Raw genomic sequence first — 24,726 nt, 5'->3', positions numbered from 1 at the left:
ATTCTGTTCCTGGATCTTCTTCTGAACCTAAAAATACTCCGTACAGTAAGTACATGTAGTTATTGGTCATACTATACTTCCAAGTTCCAATTATTAATGATAAGCAATGAGTATCATCATTCATCATTCAATCATCTTATTTTACAAGGCTTCTTCTTCTCTACAAAAGAGCAGGAGCCAGACGAAAGTTGAAACACAACCTTTTCAAATTGTGATCACCAACTCCAATGAATTAGTCCTGCACTGTCAAGAGGAGAAAAATGGAGGAAGAATAAAAGGAAGAGCTAAACAAGAAAGACACGCATAAGTGAGTTTAAACCTGTATCCGCAGCAGTTCACAACCCTCCCCCCCCTCCAAGATACGTCAGTAGTACGTTTCATCTTAAAAAGGGATCGAGGACCGAGATGTTTTACCCCGGAAAATACGGAGTACGAACTTTTCAGATCTTATCTCTCTGTCAATGATGAACCAACCCCCCCTTCCGCCACTCAACCTGAGAAGAAGGTTCAGAGCGTACTTGTGTGTGTAGATGTCATCGCTGCATCTGACACACCCTTCTCTTCCAGCAACAACCAACAACATTAGCAACAACCACAACCACCGCCGTACTTATAATGTTGTGTACCACGCCCAGATCAACGATGGGCAACATGGCCAGCGTCCGTATAATGTATGTACTGTACATATTCATGTACATGTACAATGTACATCCCGTAGCTTATGTAAACCTGATTACGATTACGATCCCAGGCCTACGTTGTAACTATGTCTTAACTATCTCTCCCTCTCTCGCCATCCATCCCACCAACCACCAACCAAACCAACCAAACCAACCAACCAACCAAAACACCGCCTCTCTCCCAGACAAAAAAAGAGGAAAAGAAAAAGAAAAAGAAAAGAAAAAAAGAAAAAGAAAAAGAAAAAGAGAAAAAAGAAAGGGAAAAAAAAGAAAGAAAGAAAGAAGAATGAGCAAAAAGTGTATGACTTCATCAGCCAGAAAAAGATGCATTACAGCATGCAGCAAGGCAAAGCAAGGCCATTATTATTATTTTCACGGAGACAAGTCAAATCACATCATTTTTTTTGCAGGAGGGGAGTTGCATGCCATTCCATCATTATTGTTATTATTATTATTATTATTAATATTAGTGTCCCCAATCGCGAATAATTTAATAACTAACAACTACGTCAAGTGTTACTGCCTCTCCTGAACTCTCTCTTTCTCTTCTCTCTCTCTCTCTCTGCCCAACATTAATATTAGCTTCTTCTGGTTCCACTCGGCGCTGCAAATCAAACAATTGGGATCTGGACTAGGCCGGGTTTCTTGTTATACTCAGTGGGAAAGGTTGATTGGTTGAATGAAATTTGGACTTTTCTTTCTTGGAGGCCAGATATTGGATGAATGGATGTCTGAGGGTGTTTATCACTCTGGTGAAGATGATGGTTTGCTTTACGCTCAGATGTAGTTATACACCATTTCTTCGCCAGTTTTTTACAAGTGAGATATCTTGATTGACTTCTGTTATGTGGTACATAACAAAAAGTACCTGTAGCTGGCTGATAGGCAAAAAAATGAATATTTATAAAAAAATTGAAAAAGAGTAACCTTTTTGAAAATCTCAAAATCTCACACTAGAACACATGTAAAATGAACGTACAGAGTCCAGAGTACATTACAGAGTAACTACACATCGAAATCAAATCAAATCGATAAATTAATACAGGCTACAGAGTACACACTCAATAAAAAGCCCAGAAACCCCCCTTCCCCCTCTCTTGATTCGAAAACGTCAAAGAAGATGGATGAGACAGCCACCAAGCTATGCACAACTTTTTTTTTAGAGCAGTTTCGAAATCCAAAACTAGCACGTGGGAAAAAAAAAAAGGCAAAAAAGAAAAAAAGCAAAAGCAAAAGCAAAAAGGAAAAAAAAAGAAGGAAGAAGAGTCTGAAACAGCACGCTCACTTCCTGGTCTGGGGGTTAGACCAAGGTTAGATAGATAGAGCGCGGTTTTTTGAACTTGGGATGATGACGATGAATGATGATGGTGATTGATGAGCTCAGTTCACTGCTACTACTGAGCCCAGCCCAGCCCAGTCCAAGTCCATTTCAACCCCCCTCCCCCTTCCCGGGTTGCGTTTGTCTGAGCTTGAATTGGGTTGCTCTTGGCTAGGATGTTAGAGCGGTGGGTAACTGAACGACTTATTATTATACGCTGCATATGTGTGAGAGAGCAAGTGTAACGGTATGCCCCCGGGGCGCCCCGGGGGCCAGGAACAGGCAAGCTAGCCCCCACCACTAACTATAAAAGGATGGGTGCCGGGGCGCGGCTGGCAAGGTCTTTTTGGCCTAGGTAGTACGCTATAAGTGATGATCAGCTAGGTGCGGTTGGGAGCTGTTGAGCTGATGAATAAACTATGTCTAGTGACGGCCGAGAGACTTTGAGTTGAAGTTTATGTACAGTTTTAATGTATCAATCAAAGATGTTTAAAAACTAGATAGGTGTACAAATTAATGAAGTGAAACCTGGACAGAAACTGGGAAAAGAAAAAGAAAAAGAAAAGAAAAAGAAAAGAAAAGAAAAGAAAAGAAAAGAAAAGAAAGCAGCTCTTTTTTTGTCAGTTAGCTAAGTTATCAGTGTTTGAGATTTAAGCTTGATGCTACTAATAATTGCTCTTTTCATCCCCCTCTTCATTCTGTAGTCTCTCTCTAATAAATTCTCTTGTAGTGCCTTTTTTTCCCCACTGTTTCACCTGTGTCTCAGGTTTTCATGGCTGACTGACAGGTTCGCAATAATGCATGTACATGTACTCCGTACATTACATACATGTACCTGTACATGTACATGTAAAGATGTTTCCCTTCTCCCATCTTCCCGTGATCATTACCCTATCACTATCACTATCATTTAGCCTACAGTAATAGTCGTAACTACAGAGTTATGTACGGAGCAGACACGGGCAAAAACGCAGCATCAATCTTAAAAAGTGTAGATCATGTTCTGCTGTCTCTTTCTCTTCTCACTAATGATATTCTTCATCGTTCAAGCTAATCATATCAAGAGAAGAAATAATAAAGTAAAGTGAAGCAAGATTCACCACTGATTAAAAACATTCTGATTAGCTTTCTGAGAGTCTGAGAGTCTAGAGCTTGACCTTTTTTTTTATTTTTATTTTTTATTTTTTTTATTTTTTTTAATGACTTTGAACAGATTCTTTCTCATTTTTACTTTCAAAAAAAGATGTATGTATGTGGATAAACACTCATATCCGGTTTTAAATCAATTCTCTGGAGCTGGAAAGTAGTTGGTTATGAAAGAAGACCTATTCTGTTTCTACATCAGTTCAATTTTCAAACTAATAAACCAGCATGCTTTTATACAAAAAAAAAAGTTCAGTCTCAGATGAGATGTCTCTTGACAATATAATAGAATTGGAATGGAATCAACTCTGGCACTGATACAGACCGCTTAAGAGTTCTAAGATGAATGATTCATAGCCATTTTACATTGAAAAGAGAGGATGAGAACACCTCTCTCACTCTCGGCGTATACATGTTTATAAGTTCAGATTATTTATAAAAAAGTAAGTAGGTGTGTGGGAACTCCTCACTGCAGCGTACAGAGCAGCGTAGAAGTTCTGCTGTTGTAAGTTAACTATGTCTGATTCCTCTTACGCGTAGTATAAGAAAAATGAGTGTTCGCCAATCTTCTCTCTGTATATATATATACCTAGGCATATAGGTATATACATAAACAAGCTCATGTATACGCGGAAGGAGTGGTCGCAGGGGCCAAAAGGGAGAGGAAGAATAGAAGGGGGAGGGAGGGGGGACAGAGCGGAAGAAGAGAGGAAGGATGGGAAGGATGGATGGATGGATGGATGGAGAGAGGTGGTGCGGAAGTTCTGCAACGCTCACGGCTAGATTTTAATGGAAACCATGTTTATCTTCTCAATTGAAAATTTTATGTTCGAAGATGGTGATATCCAGTGTGAGTAGAGAGAGAGAGAGAGAGGGAGGGAGGGAGGAAGGGAGGATGAAAGACAGGATTGAATCGAGAGTTGTTTTTATAACTGTGATGTTGACTGAGGGAATGAGAGGTTTTTGGAGGTTGGAAATGAGTGGTGGTGACTTATTATGCAGAGAAGGTTTGATGGCAATTGAATTTGAGTAGAATGGAGAATGGTGAGTGTGGAACATGGAGAGGCATCTTTTATTAAAATCAGATTGGTATATATAGTTGATTAAAGAGGGAGATGAAGGGTAGGGAGAAACAAAAGTGAAAGGGGGGAAAGGGAGGGGAAATCAAGAAAGAAAGGGGGAGAGGTAAAATGACGACATATCTCATAACAGATGACGAGAAAATAAAAATATATAGACTCAAAGTGCGAAAAATGTATAAGCCCATTGATAGTTTTTTATCAATCTATTAACCGCACATTCACTAGCAACTCTCATCCATCCCCATCCTAAACCAGGTCGAGGATGGGTTTATTCATTCCCGTTTCCTCTTTTTTTTTGAGAAGGGCACCAAATACGTCCTCCCTGCCATGAAGTATGATATCCCGTGACGGCCGCATATACGTCGATAAAACTAGTACGTATATACCTTTGAACGGAACACAAAATAGGAGCGACTCACTCAACTAGGATTCGTCGGCATCTCATACGTAACATTCTGATTCCGACTCGCATTCATCTCAGCCGGAGGACCACCATGGCCACCATAGCCACCATAGCCACCATAGCCAGGATCCTTCGCCGCACCCAGCAATTCATGAACGTCGTGCGGGTTTCCTCCATCGCCACCAGCAGCATATCCATAATACCCCTGCGCTTTCGGTTGACCTGCACCACCGCCTGTATGGAGGCTCTGCAATTCGGCCCGCCCCTGCGTGTTGTCTAATTCAGCTGCGCGCGGGAGCGCCTTGGCGCCATTTTTCTGTTTCCGGCGGTAGAAGAAGTAGGCCAGGGCGAGGATGCTGACACCCACGACGGCGCCGGCGGCGACGCCGCCTATCAAGGCTCCGTTGGATCGGGATTTCTCTGGGGCAGGTGTTGGTGGTATCGACGGTCGCGGGTCTGACTCCTGTGGGTTGTTGCTTGGTAAGTTTGGGGGTTGTGAGGTTTGCGATGGTGAGGTTTGCGATGGTGAGGTTTGCGATGGTGAGGTTTGCGGTGGTGGTGTTATGGTTGACGAATCTTTGAATAAAGCGATTGTAAGTGGTTTGATTGATAGTTTTAAGGTTTGCTGAAGGTTCCCTTTTCACGTTTTCTTCCTTCCTTTGCTTTTTCTTCCGTTTCATTTTCGGCAAGGGAGGTTTTATTTTATTTACAGTTAAACAATGGGAATCCAGGGAGCAATTGGGATTCAAAAAGGAGCGGAGAATGATATATTAGAAAGCAATGAACTTACCAGAAGCTTCAGCAGGGAGTTTGCGGTAGACTGTATATGCACTCCAATTTTCCCAACAGAAAATGTTCGTCGCAGACGGTGAGCCGCCGGGTGAAGTTTCGTAGACTGTCATGGTTGCGCAGGATTGCCGCTCCGGACTTTTTTTTCCCCAATTTGTCAGATATAAGTTGATAACAACTGTCTTGTCCGTAACCCGTCGAGGGGTAGGTGGGCTCCTTTCCCCTTCAATTTTGCCTTCATTCATTTTCTTGGAGTGCGGCACGAGGCACGTACCAGGTATATCCACCGCCGTTGTCAAATGAAACTGATGCATCTTCGCATTTAGTAGGCATCGGACATCTTGTGGTCAGCGTGGTCGCGCAGCAGTTGGCATATGTTCCAGAAGTTATCCATGACGTGTGAGAATCGCGACATGTTATCGATTCGACTATGGGTTTTTTTTCAAAGCAAAGGTTTGTGTTAGCAAACACCGGGTCAACCCAAAGAGCAATCCCATCCACAAAACATCTGTTCTGTCATAATTCCATAATTCACATGTCACGAACCTGCAGTAGATCCGTTTGTTGCATATATATAGTATCCATTGAACCAACTTGGCAGCTGCTCAGCGACCGAGAAATTTTCATTTAATAAAGCAAAGATGGCCAATGCCTTGACCAGTGTGGTTCGCATCACCGCCATCGAGCGGCGGGTTGATGAAGTAAAGTATAGAGCCAGTAGTTGAAGTCGGACTTGGGGTCAAACACAGAAATTTGAGAGCGCCGACGTTGCATCAACAGCCGGGCAGCCCGAGCCGCAAAGTTTCGAGGATTTAAGCTGATGTTGTGTGTGTATTTTCCCCGACGAGATATGGAGGAATAAAGAAGAGGTGTGAGAAAGGTCGGGACGACGAGAATTAGTGTAGCCAGGTCAGCTCAGGGCCAACAGTGCCAGCATTATTATTTTTCCTCTCTGGCTTTCCCTTCCAATGTCCAATGCCACTCTACTACCCTGTGCCCTTGTGCTATTCATGGAACTTCATGGAGTCCGTCTCCTCCGCCCCCCAGCGGTTGTGGCACTACAGGTGCACACATCAACGCTAGCAACAAATAAGAGGCCGCTCACCCAACCATCCCTGAGTCAATGCGCCAGATTCATAGGGGGTGAGAAGGGGGGCTGAATTATTATTATTGCTCAGGTCAGGCTCATAAAACCATTTGGTTTGGTGATACGTCGTGCGTAGCCCGCCAGGCATAAATTCCCATGAGTGCTACCGGGAGGCAAGCACTCTGTACTGTTCACCATGAACATGAAAAGGGTGCAAACTTTTCCTTACGCAGCGTACAGCGTATGCATGCAAGAGCGTAGCGTAGCGTAGCGTAGCGTAGCGTAGGGTTGAATAAATGTTGAATACTATGTCATGTCATAGTCCAATAATTATTAATGATCCGCTCGATGCAACTTGCTGGCTGCAACTTTGGGCGTTGAAGATCGTTGTTGGGCGGGATGTTGAGCCAATGGGGAGTTGTGCAGACCGAGCCCCTTGGATGGCCAGTCACGTGATACCAAGCTTGGTCACAATGGAGCAGTAGAGCAACCAATAATATGGGGCGCTGATTCGGGTCGGGGTTCATCATTCATTCATTGCCTTCATTTCATTGCCTGCTGCTTTACCCAGTTCACCCAGCGCGGAAACTAAACAGATAAGTTACTAATTATTTAAATGTGGTCGACCAACCGGCGGCTTATATAAAAAATCTTAACTAACTTAAAGAGTGCTAACTATCCCGGGTTGCTTTCCTTGGCAGGTCCAGAGTACTCCGTACAGTTTCACCCACAGAAGTTCTCAACCCATGTTCAATGAATTATCATTCTATCGGAAATTTTCTTTCCTTAAGGGGGGGGGAGCATTAAGGACCCGACCCCTCACGCAGCCAGGGTAGCGATTCCATCATTTCAAAAGCCCCCTTTTTAGTTTATCAAAGTCCCTCCCTCCATGATGAAAGCTGCAAAAATTTGTCGCCTAGCTACTTGCTAATCACGGCCCTTAAGGAGGATAATGTGTTTTGTGTCCAGCTGGGTCAGATCAACTGTGCAAATAGACAGTTCGATGAATAATATGACGGCCCCAGGCTTGCCAAAAGTTTACGAAAGAAGTGCAGATTCAGGGAGAACGTCTTCGAAGAATGCTGTTGAAGTGATTGATCCGCTTTATTTTGACTCTCAGAACCAGGCGATCATGCTGCTGCTGGAGCCCTCTGGACAAGTCCACTCTGGGATGCGCAAGTGCCATGGCCATTATTGTTGACTGGAGAGCTCCCGTTTCTGTGACCCGTTTCTGTGAGAGAGAATGCCATTTGGTCTGGAGACGATACGATACGTATCTAATAAGGCTTATCTCTGTGCATGTTCACTGAAGAAGGCCTGTCCTGGATGTTAAATTGTGAAGAGTGGTATTTGGGACACTGCCTTGCCTCATGAGGAATGATTACTTCCACTGTACATATACTTTAGCCTCCTAGTGTTTCAATAATTGAATCTCGAACAACTGTTATATTCATTTTGTCCTGGGATATTTGTGAAAAGTAATTGACGAATAGGCCTGGGCTTAAATGATCGAAGGTGCCCTGCTTCTCTACCAAATAACCACCTCTCCTCTCCCCATAGAGGAGAAAAGAAAAATCTTTCTCCGATATTCATTGGTCGTTAGATACAACAGCCCAATAGCCCAAGTCGATTCTCAAACGAACCACCAATGCCCCGCTCCATAAAGCCGAGTGCCCACATACGCCAAACCGAGGAGAAGAGCTAGATCATTTACCAGTTGTTGGATATTGAGGTGGTTGGTTGTAGGGCTTCGGCACACTACGATATAGGCAGGGACGATTGAGAGGGAGTATGCGCGGAACAGGGAGAGAGAGAGAATGGGATGGAATTCTTTTCATGTCGTTTGCAACGAACATCCCCAAAGATCAGCCGTCGACGTTGGATCCCTCCCTCCTTTGTCAATTAGTATGTAGGCTAGGGGATGGATGTTGGCTTAAAAAACCCATCGAGGACGAAAAGAGTAAGTTTCGCAAGAACCTGAAGAAGATGGGTGTCGCTATTGTGCTCTAAATGATACCCCTCTTGTTATTATATATCATAGACAATGTCTAACGAAATCAAAGAGCCCATTAAAGCAAGATGATCGGGAAGCTAAATGGAGATATATGGAGGTTTCTTCTAATTTCTTTGCCTGCGCTATATAAAAGAATAAGAAAGCCTCAATGCTATTGCATTTTTTATCTCAAGAGCGTGTGGATACATGGAGATATGGTCCCCCTTTATCACGCTTTATTTTTCGTTCTTCTTCCAAAGACATTGTCAATGACACAGAGACCTGAAACCCCGGTTGGTTCGCGGCCAAGAGCCCCAAGACCCTTCCTTAGTTAAGGGGCGGACAGGGTTGAGACTAAGGTGTTAGGGCCGGGGGAGGAGAACGGGGCGCAGGGGTTTAGAGCGACTCCCAGGGCAAGGAAACCCCGAAGTCCGTACCGCAGGTAGCGGAAATAGAGAAAAAGCGAAAAACCCAGGGGAAGCCCGGGCGCAATATACAATATGGCGTAGATATATTATAGCAGGCCACCGGCGTGGCCTGGACATATGAATATCCAAAATTCTCCAGTCTGCTTTCGATCGTCCGGGTTTAGTGGCATGGCTTAAACTCACGGAGACTTGTTGGAGCCTGATCAACCCCGGCAATGCCAAGTAATAGTCGCAAAGGGTATCCAGGGCCCTCAGGCTCATCCTCCATGGAGAGGGCAGCAATTGGATCTCCCGCTTCGCATCCAAACCCTACAGATGAATAGTATCCTCAACTCGAAACGATATGTCAAGTACGTTTCCCTCTTCCTCTTCCCCTTCCTCCGCCTCCACCTCTACCTCTTCCCCCCTTTCCGGGCCCTTGTATATCGGAAATATCCTTCTTGCTAAGCCGTAGCGTGCCCCCAGTAAATTTCCCAATAGAAGGGCCCCCAATGCCCCTCTCTCTGCGCATAGCACTGCCCCCACCGCTGCCACTTTGTTTTTTACCAACTGTAGAAAACGAAGGCTTCTCAAGGATAATCCCATTCTCCTTCGCTTCTCTCCGCCGCGCTTCTTCCTTCTTGCTCGCCTTCCCAATAATCCCTTTGCGGTGCGACATCGGCATTTTCGTCTGCGAGAATATTGATGATTTAGCTCCAGCAGATTGCATGCGGAGATCGATGGCGCGGTGCCGTTTGGCGCCGGTTGGGTTAAGGTCATCAGCGCTATCGAGTAGATGCGACTCCTTTAGAAGTCTCTGAAGCGCGAGGTCGTTTTTCAGGTTTTCAGCATCCATGGCTTGATCTTCGGTGGTAGCGCCTGCCGCTCCCAATGTCTTTGTTTTTGTTGTTGAGTTCCTTGCTGCTTGAGAGGAGGATGGGGGTTTTGAGGTCTGTAGGAATATATATTAGAACCTGTCTTACTTTTATCTCCTATCGGATTTTTTGCCCATGGAGACAAGGGTAAAAATTCTTCTTGAACGGAATGAGACTATAGTAAAGAAAAACCCACCATAAACGCTTTCCGGGCCTGTTTAGCTAAAATATCTTTCGTTGAGTTCCATGAAGTCGTGTGCTCAACTACCTCCGCAGATCGGTGCTTCTCGCCCGCAATATCACTATCACCTTCGTCTGAAAGGCCTTCCCACTCATCATCGTCGTCGTCTGCCTCTGCCGAAGAAGAATGTGAGGGCTCCTCGGGAGTAGTATATATCGGTTTCACAAGTGCTTCTACTGGGCCAAATCTAGCCTCGAAGAGCTTGCGGAGAATATCTTGTTTTTCCTCAGCCGACGGAGATAGGTTTTGGAGGTCGCTGTCCTCGTCGTCACGTATTTGTCTCGTCACGATGACGACGTCCCGCTTCCTTTTACCCAGCATTGTAATGTATTCCCACCAATTCGGGCCTGACTCGTGGTGTCGATTGAAAGTAAGTAATCGGAGTTGTATGAAAAATAGTCCGGGACGAAATCTGCAAATATTTTGCGCAAGACATAAGTTAAACTCATTTGTGTCATCGTGCGGGTAAGTTTAAGTCACGTGCTTTATAATTCGATCAGCGGAAAGTTTCAACTCCGCGACAAGTTACATATAACACTCCTGCGACGGATTGAACGAATTTGCGGAATTGATCTATCTGGAAGAAAAGATAAAGAAGAGAATGACCCGTTTTCGCCCATGTATTGATTTGCATGCGGGCCAGGTCAAGCAGATCGTTGGCGGTACGTTGACCTCCACACCGGGGGAATTGAAGACGAACTACATATCCTCCCACCCGGCCGGATATTTCGCGAAGCTCTACAAGGAACATGGCTTGGCGGGCGGACATGTTGTGATGCTTGGAGGAGGCAATGAAGAGGCCGCAAGGGAAGCGCTGGCCGCCTGGCCTGGGGGGTTGCAAGTCGCCGGCGGCATTAATGACAAGAATGCACAATATTGGATAGAAGCTGGCGCCGAGAAGGTCTGTGTTAGTTTATCTACTTTCCTGTGCTTTGAATTTAATTTTGTGCATTCGGTGTTTTCATGATTAAATGTTATATTTTACCCACTATTGTTTGTTTTTCTATCACCAAGTTTGCTCGTGCAAAGTGGCTCATACCCTGCAAATGAGTAGTAGGTGGTTATTACATCCTACCTGTTTCCCGAGGGGCGGTTCTCTCTTGATCGATTACAGACGATACTCTCCGCACTTGGGAATGACAAGTCTAAGTTGGTACTAGACTTGAGTTGTCGGAAGAAGGGAGACTCTTGGTTCGTTGCCATGAATAAGTGGCAGAAGATAACGGAAATGGAGATCACGCAAGGTATATATATTTTTCCATCTAAATATATATAGAGGAACTCCTGTCGCGGTATTTACTGACTCGATTTGCAGAGACCATCGCAATGCTCGAACCATACTGCTCCGAATTCCTCATTCATGCTGCGGATGTGGAGGGCCTGCAGCAAGGAATTGACGAGGCGCTGGTGTCAAAATTGGCCGAATGGTGCACCATCCCAGTAACTTATGCCGGTGGCGGAAGGAATCTGGGAGACCTCGACCGTGTCAAGTCAAGTAGTGGAGGTAAAGTGGACTTGACGATTGGGAGCGCTCTAGATATATTTGGCGGCTCTGGGGTTACTTTTTCGGAATGCGTGGAGTGGAACAAGGCGAATGGAAGCTAGAAAATTTCGTACCGCCCTTAACGAGAAACGACCAAAATTCTAGAATTTGAAAACGTATTCACCGTATATTAGGGGCGCATGTAATTCAATAGCGATTGGAGATTCCATACGCAGTATGTCACCATTGCGAGCACGTTCATCATTGATGGTCACAATCGGGGAGCTTTTAGCTAGGCTTAGCTGCAAGACAATGATCTCATCTTGTCAAGAAGAGCTATACTCAAGGAAATAACTGATGGGTCCGAGTGAGATCCTGTAGGCTACTGGGGCAAAAGAGCTCAGTCACCACCAGCGCACTGCTGGTAGAAGGGCCGATCAACCCGGGACCCCCAACAGATCCAGAGCTACTTAAGTAAGTCTAGGCCCCCATGCGCGATCCTTGTAACAGGAGATTTATATTGTAGAAAGCAAGGAGGATAGTTTATATATATACAGAATATCAGTTAACCTCCTTTCTACACTTAATTTACGCAATTGGACCATAAAAGCTAAACATGCCTCTAGGGTCGAAAGCCCGTTTCAAAGATTTCAAGCGGTTCTGCCGCCATTTATCCGCCCCATACCAATCCTTAGGCGTCTCGTCGCCATAGGCGTAGTTAACATACGCATTCAAGCTACTTTGGCCACTTCCCTCGTGGAGGATCTGGCGAATCTTGTTGCCGAGTTTCATCGCTCGGTCATCCAGTTGTTTTCCGTTCGGCGTGTAGGTGAGGAGCGGTGCGGCGAGCAGGTTCTGGGAGCGGTAGGCAAAGGCCGAGGAACCATCCGGGATCGCTCTTACGGCCTGCATCGCATACCCTTCAAACATGAAGAGTGAGTTGCTGAAGGGGGTGCCGGGGCTGGTGGTGGCCTCGACGAACAGATCGTATACCCGTCGCTGCGCGGAGGGGTTGTATGATTTGAGATAGATGGGGAAGCGCGGGTTGGCGTTTCCGGTTATCTGGCAGGGCGTGTCGGAGAGTGAGATGCCTGTCCACCTAGCCAGGTCAAGATAAGTTCCTGGAGTGGACTCTTTGGAGATTGGCCCCAGGTCATGGAAAGGCTTAGTATATGCTGGGTTGACGGTGTCTACCCCTTCCTGGATGAGATACATGACGACGACCGGCTATCGAAGTTGATTAGATTTGTTATGACAGACCCCAAATTGGCATTTGGGGCACACGCACCTTATTCGGGTCAATTGTAGGATCGAAAAACCAGTAAGACCAGTTGACAAGATGAACGGGCATGGTCCCGTTTGTCAGCCACATCTCGTTGGCAAGCTCATAAACCGCCTCGACCTTATCGCCGCTAAAGATGATAGTCTCCAGCGCATAATTGCGGTGCTTGATATCGTAGATTTTGGAAACCACAGAGGTGACAATGCCAAAGTTGTGGCCGGCTCCGTTCATCGCCCAGAAGACATCGGAATTCTTGTCCACGGTGACCAAGCTGCCGTCGCCCTTGACGACTCTCATAGAAACGAACTGGTCCCCAATGAGACCATGATGGCCTTGGAGCCATCCGTGGCCACCTCCCAGGGCGGGACCCAGGTAGCTGACACATTCACAGGTTCCAGTCACTGCAATCGGAGCTTAGCTATCAGGACCGTTGTTGTATATAGGACAGTCAGTCATATGCGGAATTGATCGATAGCTACTGACCTGCTTGTTTTCCAGCCGCCCACAACGTGTCCGTGACCTTCTTGGACTGAGTTCCGCCGCCAATTGTGACCGTTTTCCCATCACCGGCTATTTTGATCCTGTTCAACTTCTTCAGATAGATCTCGATGCCATGGGTCATCTTTTTGAGAGTGGTGGTTGCCCCATGACGGCCATTTACCGCGAGGAAGGGCAGGCGTTTGCAGTTTGCAAACTTGACCTGAGCCGCAGAGAGACGACGAGGAGTAAGCTGTCACATCCTTTCATCGCAGACACCTTTTTTGATTGAAAATGAAGAGAAATTGCTGCTTACCGTCTTGACAACATCATCTTCGGTGCCGGGAACAACAACAACGTTTGCCACGGGCACTGCCAGATTGGACCATCGTGCCACTGCGGCGTCGAACTCGTCCGACCCTGGTCGGTAGATCTCGGCGGTGGACGAGAGTGTGCGCCCGAGTTCAGTGAAATCCACTCTGCCACGAGCGTCAATGCTGGAGAAAGGGTTGCCCTGGCTTGCTACCGCAGTTGTCCATGCGACAAGCGCCGCAAGTGGAAGCTTGAGTCGAAACATCTATGGGGTATCTAAGTATCTATAGATATCTCGAGAGCGCGCGAAATGACAAGGAACGATAACAACAGCAGCAGCAGCAGTAACAGTAACAACAACAGCGAGTGACTGAGCTACCCCCTGTGCATAATGTGAAGAGAGAATTCCACCCTCTCAATTTTCTTTAAAAAGAAAAGGCGGGAAATTGCAGCCTGTCGCTTCTCTGCCATTCGTTGAGAGTGTTTCCCATCCCTGACAACCTATTTTCTTAGCATGGGATAACTCATTCTCCGTACAGGAATCTTCGGCTAGCCGAACCTAAAATGTTTCATCTTCTGCTCAGGAGAAGAAAATTGCTCAGTCCTTTCTTCGCTGTGCATCCGATTGTGAAGAGTTGCATATGTTCGCTTGCAACCCTTGCTGGCTGTTGCATGAACCCAGGAAGTTGCTGTTCCGTTTAGAGCTTGTCAAGGTTGCGGCTAGTGTCCGGGCCTTGCGCCTAGAACACATTCCCCGGGAAATCCACGGCAGGGAGGCTGCAACTAACTCCTTGTTGGCGTGAGGGTTGCAGCTACGGGAGGCGCCAAGTTGATCCGTTCATAGCCCACTTGAGGGATGATGGATTGATCGATCGCCTTACGATCACCTTACTCTGCACCTTTTACGGCAGGTCGTTCAGCACGCGTTAAGCGACCCATGCTATTCAGCAAGTATGATAAAATCATAACTTTGGCCTATGAACATCTACGAATATAGAGTCCGGAACTTAGGCTAGCCTACTGAAAAGATACTAACATACCATGCCATGTTGTCAAGTAAAATTTCCTGGCTCGTGTTGAGGGCTCGTCAAATATGCCATGACTGAAATGGCTAAGCGACGGGCACTCCTAAAAAATTCACCACCGATTGCCTCTACTCAAGTGTATCTCGGAGTGCCGGTCGCCATCTGAATAATGGCTGCTTTTGCAGAATCTTTCCGGCGTAACTTTCTCGGACAGCCACTGGGACTTCTGGAACACGCCTCCTCTCTCCTCTCCGCGATTCCTCGTACTCCAGCACCACTACACCAGGGGTCACTTCTCCCCGGGGTAGAGAGAGGAAACCCAGCCGCTGCAAAATTTGGACCTTGTGAATTGTCTGGGTATATTTCTCTCAGTGGATTGGACCCTGTTTAATGGAATCAACATGCACATAAACACACAGAGGTATAATAAGCAGTACACCGCACTCGTTCATGAATCGTCGTACAATCGCCTCGCGCTACCCGACGGGTCTTGACTCACTCTACCAACCCGATCATCGTCTTTCCTCTTTTAATCTAATGTCCGACTCCGAAGCGGCAGCCGCAACGGCTGTAGCAGCGACCGTTCGCGAATTCAATGTTGAGCTATGGACACAGTATGGATTCGGCGTCCTCATAACTGCTCTCAGGTCATATGCTCGAGTGAACGCCGTAGGTTTCAGAGACCTTCGGGTAGATGACTACCTCATCTGGTTTGCCATAGTACGCCGTTCCCTTGGGAGACTCCTGGGTGCCATTTATCCTTCCCTCAGAACAAAACCTTCATCGCCCTTACCATTGCTGACCCAAACCCTCAAACTTCTACAGTTATTATACTCTGCCCAGTTCACGCTGGCATTCTTCGCCGTCAATCATGGCCAGGGTCTTGCCAACAATGGTATGACAGATGCCGCGCGAGCTGCTCTGGATCCGGACTCTGAGGAATACCGACTCAGGTACACGCTCTCTTGTGGTAGATGGGGAAGCGCATAGTCCATGGCTAATTTATGCGACCTCAACTCTCTTAGGGTGTTCGGTTCTAAAATTCAAGTGATAGGCTGGACCTGTTACTCGTTCTTGATTTGCATGCTCAAGATGTCAATGCTTGTTTTCTACACGCGGCTCATGGTATGTATGTCTGTTTGGACAACGGCACCCTCGTCTGGCCCCCGTAAATTTTCACCGGAAGCCTTTTATGTTAATTGCATGAATGTTTGACAGGAGGGCCTTAGCAGGTATTTCAGCATTCGCATCTGGTTCGGGATTGGGCTCGTTGCTACAACTTTTCTCGCATCAGTTATAACAATTTATGCAGCATGTCGCCCGGTCTCTAAGTACTGGCAGATCAATCCAGATCCTGGTAGTAGGTTCCCTTATTGTTTTTTGTCTCTTTTGTTCCGTCTTGCCTCTGTGTGTTGCCCCGACGCCTGCTCACTGTCTTTGCTCGTTAGACAGGTGCCAGGGTGCTGTGAGCAGGCCAATTGTCTTCGTGACATACATCGCAAGCGTGCTCACCGATATCTACCTCATTATGATACCCCTTCCAATGCTTTGGGGTACAAGGCTAAAATTAGCAAAGAAGATTGGCGCCACCATCGTGCTCGGTGCAGGAGTGTTTGTCCTCGTTTGTGCTACTTTGAAGACTATCTTCGTGGAAGTGGTAGGTTGACTCAATCCTGCAGCGGATCCGCCCCTATGTCCATTTTTAGATCAAAGTCAGGACAATCGATTCTTTTTTTTTTTCAACTAACTTCACCCTTACTTACAGGATCCCATCCACGGCGCAGAGCTTGCTGGGAGATGGGGTACGCGAGAGGCCTTCGTCTCAGTCGTCACCACAAACCTCCCCATGATGCTCCCCCTTGTCAGGATGTGGCTCAAGCCGCTATTGGGTAGCGCAATCTTCTCGTCTCGCACGCCATACAAACATCCAACTAGCTTCCGAACCATCGGCGGCGGCGATGGATATAATAAGAACAACTCCCACAAGTCTTCTAGTAATAAACGTCGTGGACAAAAAGCTAGCTCTAACAACCAACATACAACGAGCGGCACCATACCACTCACCGAGAGCGAGGAGCAGATTTTTCAGGATGTAAAGTTGCAGAATTTGAGAGTTTCTGCGGGGCCGCAGGCGGCGACGGCCGCGCCTCAGCAACAACAACTACAACCACAGGATATAGTTGTTTCTACGGAGTTTCACGTTACTGAGAAGAGAGCTGGGCGTAATGCCATACGCAGCCACGAATCGTTTTAGCTGTATATATGATTAATTTTGTCTTGAGCGAATTTATACTCTGATTAGTTAACAAAAAGAAAACAAGAAAACTGAAAGCTAGCAAGCGCTGCGTTTCATTCATTCATTTATTTTTTCTGATTTTTAACGAGCTTTTCAAAGAAACCCTTGCTCGTTCTAGCACCTGAAACAACAGCTACATAACTACAACAATTCAACAACGTTGGGAGTTTCTTGTCGTTGTATCCGGCAGGGCAGAGTAGTTGGCCTAGTGTAGGCGTTTCGGGTAGTGGGGATCCAGGTCCCTGTCCCTAGCGTCTCAGCAAAGTTAGCATGCTTCATTTTCCCCCTTCCTTCTCGGCTCTCAAGAGCTATATAGATGTAACTATACTCCGTACTGTGTATGTATATTGTCGGGCCGCTCCGTCTCCTTTCATGTGATTTCCACCATATAAAAGCATCCTTGAAGCTAGCTATGCAGTTAGTGATCTCTTGGATCGGAATCAAGCTTACTACATACCATACCTCTGTCAAATATAATAATGTAGATTAGATTCCCTTTGTCGAACTTATAACTGACCAGGGAAGCCAGCAAAGAAGGCGAGAGGGGGCGCAGCAAATCGAGCTCCTCTATATTGTGCGGATACCACTGGGCCCCTGGCATGCTCCCCCTTAGCAAATTATTCAATAGTTAGTTAATTAAACTATGCTTTAGATAATTCCTTCCTGTTCTCGTTCCTAGTATGTACTTGTATGTACGGAGTACAGTAGTGTCCAAGAAGTCAGCATACTAGGGGCTCGGTGCTGAGCATCCTCTCATATATCTCTCTTCTTTCTTGATTTCTCAACCACTCAACATCCACCCTATGGGCTAAAATATGTCTTTCAAATCAAGAACATTTGCATAAAGAGCATTCTTCAGCTATTATCAATACTATTTTAAGTCTTCATGAGCAGGAATATTCATTTCTATCTATTACTCAGACTTTGAAACTACTCTGTCTGTTCTACCATATTCTTTATATTTTTTATAGATTGAGTACTACTGATACTAATACTGATATTACTCAATTTCATCCTCAATTTCATCATTAACTCTATTTTTATCTCTTATATAAATTACACTAATAAGGTGCGCGACTGTGAGTGAAGGCCAACTTACCAGCTTCCAGTTCCCAGCTTGGTCGGCAGGTTAATGGTGCTTTTACTTGCGGGACAGCGCAAGCCCCTGACAATCTGCCATCCCGGTCTTAACTACCCCTTGATCGTCTAGTTACATTTTCGTGCATACTCATGGCGTTGAACAAGAGAAAGTAAAAGGGAGAGAAGGAGGAAAAATCAAAAGAATTAAACTTGCACACCATCTATACCATCTATGTATATCTGCATGTATGTACAGTACAGTACGTGTATAATGTATGATGTATCCTAGGTATCATTTGGAATGTCGCCATTCCCGTCCCACATCTAGCAACCAAAAGACAAGAAACCAAAAAAAAAAAAAAAAAAAAGAAGAGAAAGCCTTTCTTTCCTTCCTCCCAATTAAAACATAAAATATAGTAGGTAATATAAAACAAAACAAACGTCGATCGCTTTCTAAACCACGCAAAACCCAAACTGGAAAAAAAAAAAAAAAAAAGGAAAGGAAAAGGAAAAGGAAAAGGAAAACCCTTACATCCCAACCCATCCACAGCCCAGTCCAATCTAATAAAATAGAATCTCAGCCAATCCAACACCTGCCTGTTCTTATTAACGGACGCTGGCTGCGGTGTGTGTGTCTGTGTGTGTGTGTATTGTGGTGCTGTATATTATCATACACGCCCTGAACTATTTCATTTTGATATTCCGCCGCTGGGTGGGTTCATAGTGAGACGGGAAACCGGGGGTAGTAAATATTTATGAACTTTCTCCAGTAAAATCGGTGATAAATATAGGTGATCCCCTTCCACTCCTTACGCTGTTTCGTTGGGTAAGGCCTGTTTTTCTTCTCTTTTTTTTTTCCTTTTTTTTTTCTTCTTTCCCCTTCCCGGACGAGAGAGCGCTGTGGGACGAGAAACGCCGAAGGTTTTTGTCTTGTGGATTTTGCGATTAGAGTTTCCCCATTTTGACCGATCCATTGCGGCAGAGGAAGAGAGGCTTGGAGGAGGGATTGGAACGGCAAGAGGGAGGGAGGTGTTTTGTGATGTGCGCGTTATGAGTCGGGGTGTATTTATTAATTATATTCTTTCGGAAAGAGGGGGCGTGAAAAATTTCTTTTAATTTTTCTACTCAGGTCGGTTATAGTAATGGGCCATTTCGAGGCCGGCGCGCTTGAAGCCGCACTTCAGATAGAAACCTTCATTGGCTTCTGAGCAATCGAGGATACTCTGTAGGAATGAGAGAATTAGTGAGGGGGTTCACATTTTAGCGGGAAACGATATGCAAAAATGTAAAAATAAATGCCAGCTGGGAAAGGGGAAAAATAAACACACCTTATAACACCCAACCTTCTGCGCCACATAATCCAACGCCTGAATCATCCTCAAGCCCAGCTTCTTCCCCTGCTGCCCCATCTCCACTGCAATATCCTCCACATGCCCCACCATGCCTAGCGAATGAATAAACTTGCGCTCAACAATCAGACTGCCGGTGCTCACCACCCTCCCAGACCCATCGCAGATGACCAGCAGGAAATACTCCCCGTTCCGCTTCGCCATCCAGTCATACCGCTCGTTCCACTGCTCGACGGTGAAGTCGCCGACGGTGGTCAGGACACGGAGCACGTTGAGGTAGCCGGAGAAGTAGTCTGAGCGCTGGAGGGGCCGGATTGTGTAGTTTTCTGGTAGTTGTTCTTGGACTGCTGGGGAGATGTAAGAGGGGCAGAAGAGGGGGGTGTTGTCGTCGTCGTCTGCGGTTGAGTGGGAGGAGGAGGCTGGAGGCGTGGGCATGGGTGCTGGGGAGGTGATGTGGGTGGTATTGCTGGTGCCATTGGCCGCTGTTGTCGTTGTGGTTGGCAGCTGGGAGGATTGAGTGGTGGCCATTGTTTCAATCAAGAGGGGATGAGTCCTTGTTGGCCTGCCGGGGTAGAGACAGAGAGATCGTACTGAGGTGGATAGCTCCGTGCGTTCTTCTTTCCTTTCCTCTGCTATTTTCGTTGATGTGTTGATGTGTAGATGTGTTGATGTGAAGATATGCAGGTCGGTTTGCAGCTTAAGCTAGTTGCAGAAGTTGGGGCGTGGTTGCGTGAGGACACGGATGAAAAACTGGGAAGGTGAATACAATGACACGCGTTAGAATTTAAGTTATGAAAGGACCAGTGTACCTGAGAGCGTTTACAGCACAATTGAATTCAATGCAATATTCCGAAGTTTGATATCGAATTGGACAGAATTGCTTATTGTGGGAACGGATATATTTTATGTCGACGTCTCCTTGCTCTGGCCGGGGCGCAGTCGGCGTGATGTCTCATCAGCCTCCAGGTGGAGCTGCATCGGGTCTAGCGTGCGGCTTGTGCTTCTTTTTTAAACCTTCAATTACAATTGCTTCGCTCTTAATGTAAAATATAAACTTAATTAAAAACTTCTTCTGATTAATATAATTAATTTTAAATTATATTTGATTTTTAATCTGTTATTTATACACTGTTTTCAGAAAAAGCAGTTAATATTCAATAATTAAAGAAGATGAGATAATGTAAATATACAGAGAAGATTTTTAGGCGCCCTCCACATCCGGCCTAGCGTCACCCGTTCAGGTCGGTCGGGCGTGGCCCGATTCGGTTTGGCGGCTCTCGCGGCTGTGGCATGGCGTTACCCCCGTCGCCGCAACAATATAAGATGCTCCCCTTTTCCTCTTGTGAGCATCCGGGGATGTGGAACTGGAGTACAGTAGGCAGGCTACCTAGGTAGAACCCCTCAGGGCGGTGTGCCATACACTAGTAAGCAATTAGTAATCTTGGGCCGCACTCCTTTATCTGCATGAGCTATCCCATTCCAACATTCCAACAATTTATAGACTCAGTCAACATCAAAGTTTCTTTCGTTAATATCAAATCTGATGTATTATACATAATGCCTCTCAATTTACGATCGCCAAGCTGCGTGGCGATACAAGCAGCTCACCTAGCTGCCTGCTTGTCTGCAGTGACTGAGAAACTTGTTCAGAAAAACATTCAAGTTGTTGAGTATGAGGGGACCTTAAACCGGTGATTCGGGTATCCCGTGGTACTGAATAGATGTTTGCATGGGGTGTGCCGGACTCTAATCTATCTGAAGTGTGCGATCTCCTCATTACTCACGGCTTTGAACCTGGCGGAATCTTAAAGTGACATACTCGATTGGGGGATTGATGTTTCTATGTGGCTCAACCAGAGCACATCTGGTACCTCTCTCATTTCTACATCTTGCCTTAGATGAGTTTCAAGAGGTCATTTCATCTGTCAACTTGAGATACAAAACCCTAATTCCAAAGATACGGCCATGTCTTATTTCTTTAATCAGCAGGCTTGTGGCTCTACCAACTGGGATGCATCGAAATCCAATTGAACATGATTTGGTTGTTTTTCTTGACCAAGTTATCTTCCCCAGACTACCAGAAGGTGAAGATGAGGAGCATGAGCCAGAGGAACACTTTCAACAACGGGTTGAGCAGGCGCTATCTTATGTCCATGGGTGGGATTGGAAGCGAGAGGAACTGAAGTACCTTGAGATTGTTGGGAAACTTGTTCGATTCTAGCCAGATTTTGAAAATAACGGAATGCAAATGATAATGATGAAAATATATGTAATAGGTAGTGGCAAGGAGGTGGTGGCATGTAACAGAATAGCGGTTATGAGCCCGTCACAACCAGAGAAAAGGTCTGGATATTATTTTATTCAATACTTTTACAGTCTTGCCATTAAACTATAGATAAAATAAAAACATATAACATCATAGCTCGCATGGTTTATGATTATGGAGAAGGATTCTGTAAAGCATTCTCATTCACTAGCAACTTGGATGAAGCCAAAATGCAGCAGGGTGCGACATCAATACGCCCTGATTAGTTACTTTGACAAACAGGAAGTGACAGTTTTGCATCGCTTGATCCGACTCGAAGAAATCGGGGGCTATAAAATATGTCGAGTTAAAACTGGCTATTACCTCTTGCCATCCTGTTGGGTATACGCCTAAAGCCGGATACTGGAGCTGGTAACGTGCTGGTTTATTATTCTTTCATTCCCCCTAATATTCACAGTTTCCATCATCGCTACATGCTCACACTTTCACTATTCTGCTTGTTGACTGGCTCTGCCTGCTCAATCTGCCCTACTATATATACTTCTACATCATATCCTGACTTCAGGCAACTACGAACTAACCTTGCCATGAACAGAAAGTTTTATGAGCACCTACTTTCTCTCCTTGGGGCTAATCATCAGCTCAGGGCGGACATGGGTATCAAATTCCTCCTCAGTGAGAGCTTTCAGCTCCATAGCGCTCTGCTTCAGTGTCAATCCCTTCTTGTGTGCATTCTTGGCAACTGCGGAAGCCATGTCGTATCCGATCACCGGGTTCAGGCAGGTGACAAGCATCAGACTGTGGAAGTAAATTATGTCAGCCACCAATTTCGAGGAATCAACCGCCTTGGGAGAGAGTTACCTTTCATGCAACAGGGCTGAAATCCGCTTCTCATCCGCCTCAATCCCCACAACCAAGTTCTTCTCAAAGGAGCGCATTCCGTCACCCAGGATGCGGATGCTATGCAGCAGATTGTTGATCATGACGGGCTTGAAAACATTGAGCTCGAACTGGCCGCTCATGCCCCCCACCGTCGCCGCTACATGGTTACCCATCACCTGTGCGCAGATCATCGTCAACGCCTCGCACTGGGTCGGGTTGACCTTGCCAGGCATGATCGAGGAGCCGGGTTCGTTTTCCGGCAGCATGAGTTCACCCAGGCCGCAGCGGGGGCCTGAGCCTAGGAAGCGGATGTCCTGCGCGATCTTGAAGAGGGAGCAGGCGAGGGTGTTGAGGGCACCTGAGGCCTCGACGATAGCGTCGTGGGCGGCGAGCACTTCGAATTTGTTAGGGGCTGTCTTGAATTCCGTGCCGGTCATCTTGGTAACTTCCTCTGCGATGGCCTCGTCGAAACCCTTGAAGGTGTTCAGGCCGGTGCCAACCGCAGTGCCTCCCTGTGCGAGATATCGAAGGTGTGGGATGGAATTTTGAACGCGCTCAATTCCCCGGTCAAGCTGGCCGACGTAGCCGGAAAACTCCTGACCCAGCGTGAGAGGGGTGGCGTCCTGCAGGTGGGTTCGTCCGATTTTGATGATCTTGTCGAACTGCTCGACTTTTTGTTGGAGGGCGTTGCGCAGGCTGGTGAGGGATGGAAGCAGAGTTCCCTCGAGTTCCAGAACAGCAGCAATATGCATAACGGTGGGGAAGGTGTCGTTGGATGAGGCGGACATGTTGACATGGTCGTTGGGGTGGACGGGTTTCTTGGTGCCCATGGTGCCGCCCAAGATCTCGATGGCGCGGTTCGAAATGACCTCATTGGAATTCATATTGGACTGGGTTCCAGAGCCGGTTTGCCAAACAACAAGAGGGAAATGATCGATAAGCTTAAGCGATGCAACTTCTGCAGCAGCCTGTTGGATCGCCTTGCCAATAGTAGGATCTTCAACGGAGAAAGAGCAAAGAAAAAAAATTAGTTGGAGGATAATCGGTTGAAATAATAGGAGTTATTCACCAAGTCCATATCTCATATTCACAGTCGCAGCAGCACCCTTAAGGATTCCGAAAGCCCGTACGATGGGAGGTGGCATACGGTCTCGCGGTTGGTTGATATCGAAATTGGTCAGAGACCTACACAATTCCCCCACCAGCGGCGTCAATTTACATCGTGCTTGTTAAGTCGTAAATGCTTTTTCGGGATGTTTCTGGCATGCCTACCGTTGAGTTTGGGCTCCCCAGTATTTATCCGCGGGGACCTATACACAACCTGGAGTAAGGAACTAAACACCTAACTAAACGCCCTTCCAAGTACGACAGCTGCAGCGCATCCTTACCTGGATTTCGCCAAAGGCATCGGTTTCAGTTCTCGAAGCCTAAAAAAATATCAAAGCAAAAACAGACCCGTCAGAAACCAATCCAAACACATTGAACCTTTCCCCCCCTCCACTGCGGAAGAAACGAGAGAAAAGAAAAAAGGCAAACGCCGCACCATCAGAGCGCCCGTAGTAGCAAACCCTCTCTTTCCCAAAGTCTCAGAAATGTTCTTATAAACAACCGCACGATTCAGATAGTGTGTTCGCGTGTGAATCCGCGCTGGTAAAGAAGATAAGCCGCTTATCGATCTACGCGCATTGGACCGCGATGCAATAAGAGTGGACAGAGGAGATGATCTCGCAACAGAAGAAAATAATATAGATGATTGTGCCGATCGAGATACGTGGGAGAGAGTTGACAAAGACCGCACAGCGGCAGAGGCGGTGGAAGTGGCGGCGTTGGAGGGTATTAGCACCATGATGATGGATGATGATGTCGCTGGTCTTAGCGGCGGGGGGCGGACGGGTTGCGGCCGTTTGTGCTTGCGGCAGGGAAATGTCGGGACAGGAACAGCCAGCAAGCAGCAAAGTTTGAAACTGGCGGAGAAATCTTGGAAAAGTTGGAGGGGAAAAGAAAGCAAATATGAAAATCTAAAAAGAAAGGGATTGGCTCAATTGCGCAGGGAAAAAACGATCTGCTTTTGTCTATAATAATATACAGCCTCTATAATAAAGATAGAGAGGAAAAAAGGGAAAGAAAGAGAGAAAAAGAAAGAGAGGGAAAAAAAAAAAAAATTGTAGATTTGAAGATTTGACGATTCGCTGGGTTTGGACAAGTCGCCGGTACGGTACGGTAACTACTGCGTATCACCCGGTTTCCTCCGGTAAC

At 46.3% G+C, this 24,726-nt stretch overlaps 8 protein-coding genes across 9 annotated transcripts; 3 read left to right on the top strand and 5 right to left on the bottom strand.

Annotated features, from left to right (window-relative positions):
- Positions 1-3,391: 3,391 nt before the first annotated feature.
- BDBG_03850 (uncharacterized protein) lies at positions 3,392-7,064 on the bottom strand. The gene is made up of 4 exons (XM_002625745.2): positions 5,962-7,064; positions 5,690-5,843; positions 5,417-5,553; positions 3,392-5,202 (listed from the first exon to the last, which is right to left on the bottom strand). Exons 1-4 carry the CDS (start codon positions 6,095-6,097, stop codon positions 4,643-4,645), a joined length of 987 nt encoding a protein of 328 aa, XP_002625791.2. The 5' UTR covers positions 6,098-7,064; the 3' UTR covers positions 3,392-4,642.
- A 231-nt stretch (positions 7,065-7,295) lies between these two features.
- On the bottom strand, positions 7,296-10,536 carry BDBG_03849 (uncharacterized protein). Its single transcript, XM_002625744.2, has 2 exons — positions 9,974-10,536; positions 7,296-9,854 (listed from the first exon to the last, which is right to left on the bottom strand). The coding sequence occupies exons 1-2, from the start codon at positions 10,337-10,339 to the stop codon at positions 9,270-9,272; spliced, it is 951 nt and encodes a 316-aa protein (XP_002625790.1). The 5' UTR covers positions 10,340-10,536; the 3' UTR covers positions 7,296-9,269.
- Positions 10,537-10,551: 15 nt separating this feature from the next.
- BDBG_03848 (1-(5-phosphoribosyl)-5-[(5-phosphoribosylamino)methylideneamino] imidazole-4-carboxamide isomerase) lies at positions 10,552-12,100 on the top strand. The gene is made up of 3 exons (XM_002625743.2): positions 10,552-10,919; positions 11,076-11,262; positions 11,334-12,100. Exons 1-3 carry the CDS (start codon positions 10,620-10,622, stop codon positions 11,621-11,623), a joined length of 777 nt encoding a protein of 258 aa, XP_002625789.1. The 5' UTR covers positions 10,552-10,619; the 3' UTR covers positions 11,624-12,100.
- On the bottom strand, positions 11,862-14,346 carry BDBG_03847. 2 transcript variants are annotated; one of them, XM_031721425.1, is made up of 5 exons: positions 14,132-14,346; positions 13,577-14,073; positions 13,267-13,483; positions 12,790-13,184; positions 11,862-12,728 (listed from the first exon to the last, which is right to left on the bottom strand). In XM_031721425.1, the coding sequence occupies exons 2-5, from the start codon at positions 13,835-13,837 to the stop codon at positions 12,090-12,092; spliced, it is 1,512 nt and encodes a 503-aa protein (XP_031577966.1). In that variant the 5' UTR covers positions 13,838-14,073; positions 14,132-14,346; the 3' UTR covers positions 11,862-12,089. The 2 variants fall into 2 exon arrangements, with proteins under 2 accessions (XP_031577966.1, XP_031577967.1); XM_031721426.1 differs by having other exon boundaries at positions 11,873-12,728; positions 13,577-14,251.
- On the top strand, positions 11,953-17,834 carry BDBG_03846 (uncharacterized protein). Its single transcript, XM_002625741.2, has 7 exons — positions 11,953-11,975; positions 12,128-15,317; positions 15,423-15,550; positions 15,623-15,722; positions 15,816-15,957; positions 16,046-16,254; positions 16,363-17,834. Exons 2-7 carry the CDS (start codon positions 15,048-15,050, stop codon positions 16,849-16,851), a joined length of 1,338 nt encoding a protein of 445 aa, XP_002625787.2. The 5' UTR covers positions 11,953-11,975; positions 12,128-15,047; the 3' UTR covers positions 16,852-17,834.
- On the bottom strand, positions 17,831-20,289 carry BDBG_03844 (glucosamine-phosphate N-acetyltransferase). Its single transcript, XM_002625739.2, has 2 exons — positions 19,302-20,289; positions 17,831-19,196 (listed from the first exon to the last, which is right to left on the bottom strand). The coding sequence occupies exons 1-2, from the start codon at positions 19,848-19,850 to the stop codon at positions 19,095-19,097; spliced, it is 651 nt and encodes a 216-aa protein (XP_002625785.1). The 5' UTR covers positions 19,851-20,289; the 3' UTR covers positions 17,831-19,094.
- Positions 20,290-20,715: 426 nt separating this feature from the next.
- On the bottom strand, positions 20,716-24,717 carry BDBG_03842 (fumarate hydratase, mitochondrial). The gene is made up of 6 exons (XM_002625737.2): positions 24,014-24,717; positions 23,859-23,897; positions 23,743-23,780; positions 23,540-23,655; positions 22,450-23,467; positions 20,716-22,386 (listed from the first exon to the last, which is right to left on the bottom strand). The coding sequence occupies exons 1-6, from the start codon at positions 24,314-24,316 to the stop codon at positions 22,200-22,202; spliced, it is 1,701 nt and encodes a 566-aa protein (XP_002625783.1). The 5' UTR covers positions 24,317-24,717; the 3' UTR covers positions 20,716-22,199.
- On the top strand, positions 20,728-21,771 carry BDBG_03843 (uncharacterized protein). Its single transcript, XM_031721424.1, has one exon. The coding sequence runs from the start codon at positions 21,157-21,159 to the stop codon at positions 21,541-21,543; it is 387 nt and encodes a 128-aa protein (XP_031577965.1). The 5' UTR covers positions 20,728-21,156; the 3' UTR covers positions 21,544-21,771.
- Positions 24,718-24,726: the final 9 nt, after the last annotated feature.

This window comes from Blastomyces gilchristii, assembly GCF_000003855.2.
Source record: "Blastomyces gilchristii SLH14081 genomic scaffold supercont1.6, whole genome shotgun sequence".
In the NCBI taxonomy this organism is placed as follows: Eukaryota; Fungi; Ascomycota; class Eurotiomycetes; order Onygenales; family Ajellomycetaceae; genus Blastomyces; species Blastomyces gilchristii.
Note: the sequence above shows the minus strand (reverse complement) of the source record. Positions and strands in the feature narration are given on the sequence as shown.

Excerpts from the sequence above, each read along its gene's own strand:
- BDBG_03850 (XM_002625745.2), bottom strand. The coding sequence starts at position 6,097 with ATGGCGGTGATGCGAACCACACTGGTCAAGGCATTGGCCATCTTTGCT. Across the intron at positions 5,844-5,961 it reads AACAAACGGATCTACTGCAG|TCGAATCGATAACATGTCGC; the intron begins GTTCGTGACATG and ends AAAAACCCATAG. Across the intron at positions 5,554-5,689 it reads AACGGCGGTGGATATACCTG|TCCGGAGCGGCAATCCTGCG; the intron begins GTACGTGCCTCG and ends GGGAAAAAAAAG.
- BDBG_03849 (XM_002625744.2), bottom strand. The coding sequence starts at position 10,339 with ATGCTGGGTAAAAGGAAGCGGGACGTCGTCATCGTGACGAGACAAATA. Across the intron at positions 9,855-9,973 it reads AGGCCCGGAAAGCGTTTATG|ACCTCAAAACCCCCATCCTC; the intron begins GTGGGTTTTTCT and ends ATATTCCTACAG.
- BDBG_03848 (XM_002625743.2), top strand. The coding sequence starts at position 10,620 with ATGACCCGTTTTCGCCCATGTATTGATTTGCATGCGGGCCAGGTCAAG. Across the intron at positions 10,920-11,075 it reads TAGAAGCTGGCGCCGAGAAG|GTGGTTATTACATCCTACCT; the intron begins GTCTGTGTTAGT and ends AATGAGTAGTAG. Across the intron at positions 11,263-11,333 it reads GGAAATGGAGATCACGCAAG|AGACCATCGCAATGCTCGAA; the intron begins GTATATATATTT and ends CTCGATTTGCAG.
- BDBG_03847 (XM_031721425.1), bottom strand. The coding sequence starts at position 13,837 with ATGTTTCGACTCAAGCTTCCACTTGCGGCGCTTGTCGCATGGACAACT. Across the intron at positions 13,185-13,266 it reads GGCGGCTGGAAAACAAGCAG|TGACTGGAACCTGTGAATGT; the intron begins GTCAGTAGCTAT and ends CTCCGATTGCAG. Across the intron at positions 12,729-12,789 it reads CTACAATTGACCCGAATAAG|CCGGTCGTCGTCATGTATCT; the intron begins GTGCGTGTGCCC and ends CAACTTCGATAG.
- BDBG_03846 (XM_002625741.2), top strand. The coding sequence starts at position 15,048 with ATGAATCGTCGTACAATCGCCTCGCGCTACCCGACGGGTCTTGACTCA. Across the intron at positions 15,318-15,422 it reads ACCTCATCTGGTTTGCCATA|TTATTATACTCTGCCCAGTT; the intron begins GTACGCCGTTCC and ends AAACTTCTACAG. Across the intron at positions 15,958-16,045 it reads GATCAATCCAGATCCTGGTA|ACAGGTGCCAGGGTGCTGTG; the intron begins GTAGGTTCCCTT and ends TTTGCTCGTTAG.
- BDBG_03844 (XM_002625739.2), bottom strand. The coding sequence starts at position 19,850 with ATGGCCACCACTCAATCCTCCCAGCTGCCAACCACAACGACAACAGCG. Across the intron at positions 19,197-19,301 it reads AGAAGGTTGGGTGTTATAAG|AGTATCCTCGATTGCTCAGA; the intron begins GTGTGTTTATTT and ends TCATTCCTACAG.
- BDBG_03843 (XM_031721424.1), top strand. The coding sequence starts at position 21,157 with ATGTTTCTATGTGGCTCAACCAGAGCACATCTGGTACCTCTCTCATTT.
- BDBG_03842 (XM_002625737.2), bottom strand. The coding sequence starts at position 24,316 with ATGGTGCTAATACCCTCCAACGCCGCCACTTCCACCGCCTCTGCCGCT. Across the intron at positions 23,656-23,742 it reads TGGGGAGCCCAAACTCAACG|GTCTCTGACCAATTTCGATA; the intron begins GTAGGCATGCCA and ends GGAATTGTGTAG. Across the intron at positions 23,468-23,539 it reads GAATATGAGATATGGACTTG|ATCCTACTATTGGCAAGGCG; the intron begins GTGAATAACTCC and ends TCTCCGTTGAAG.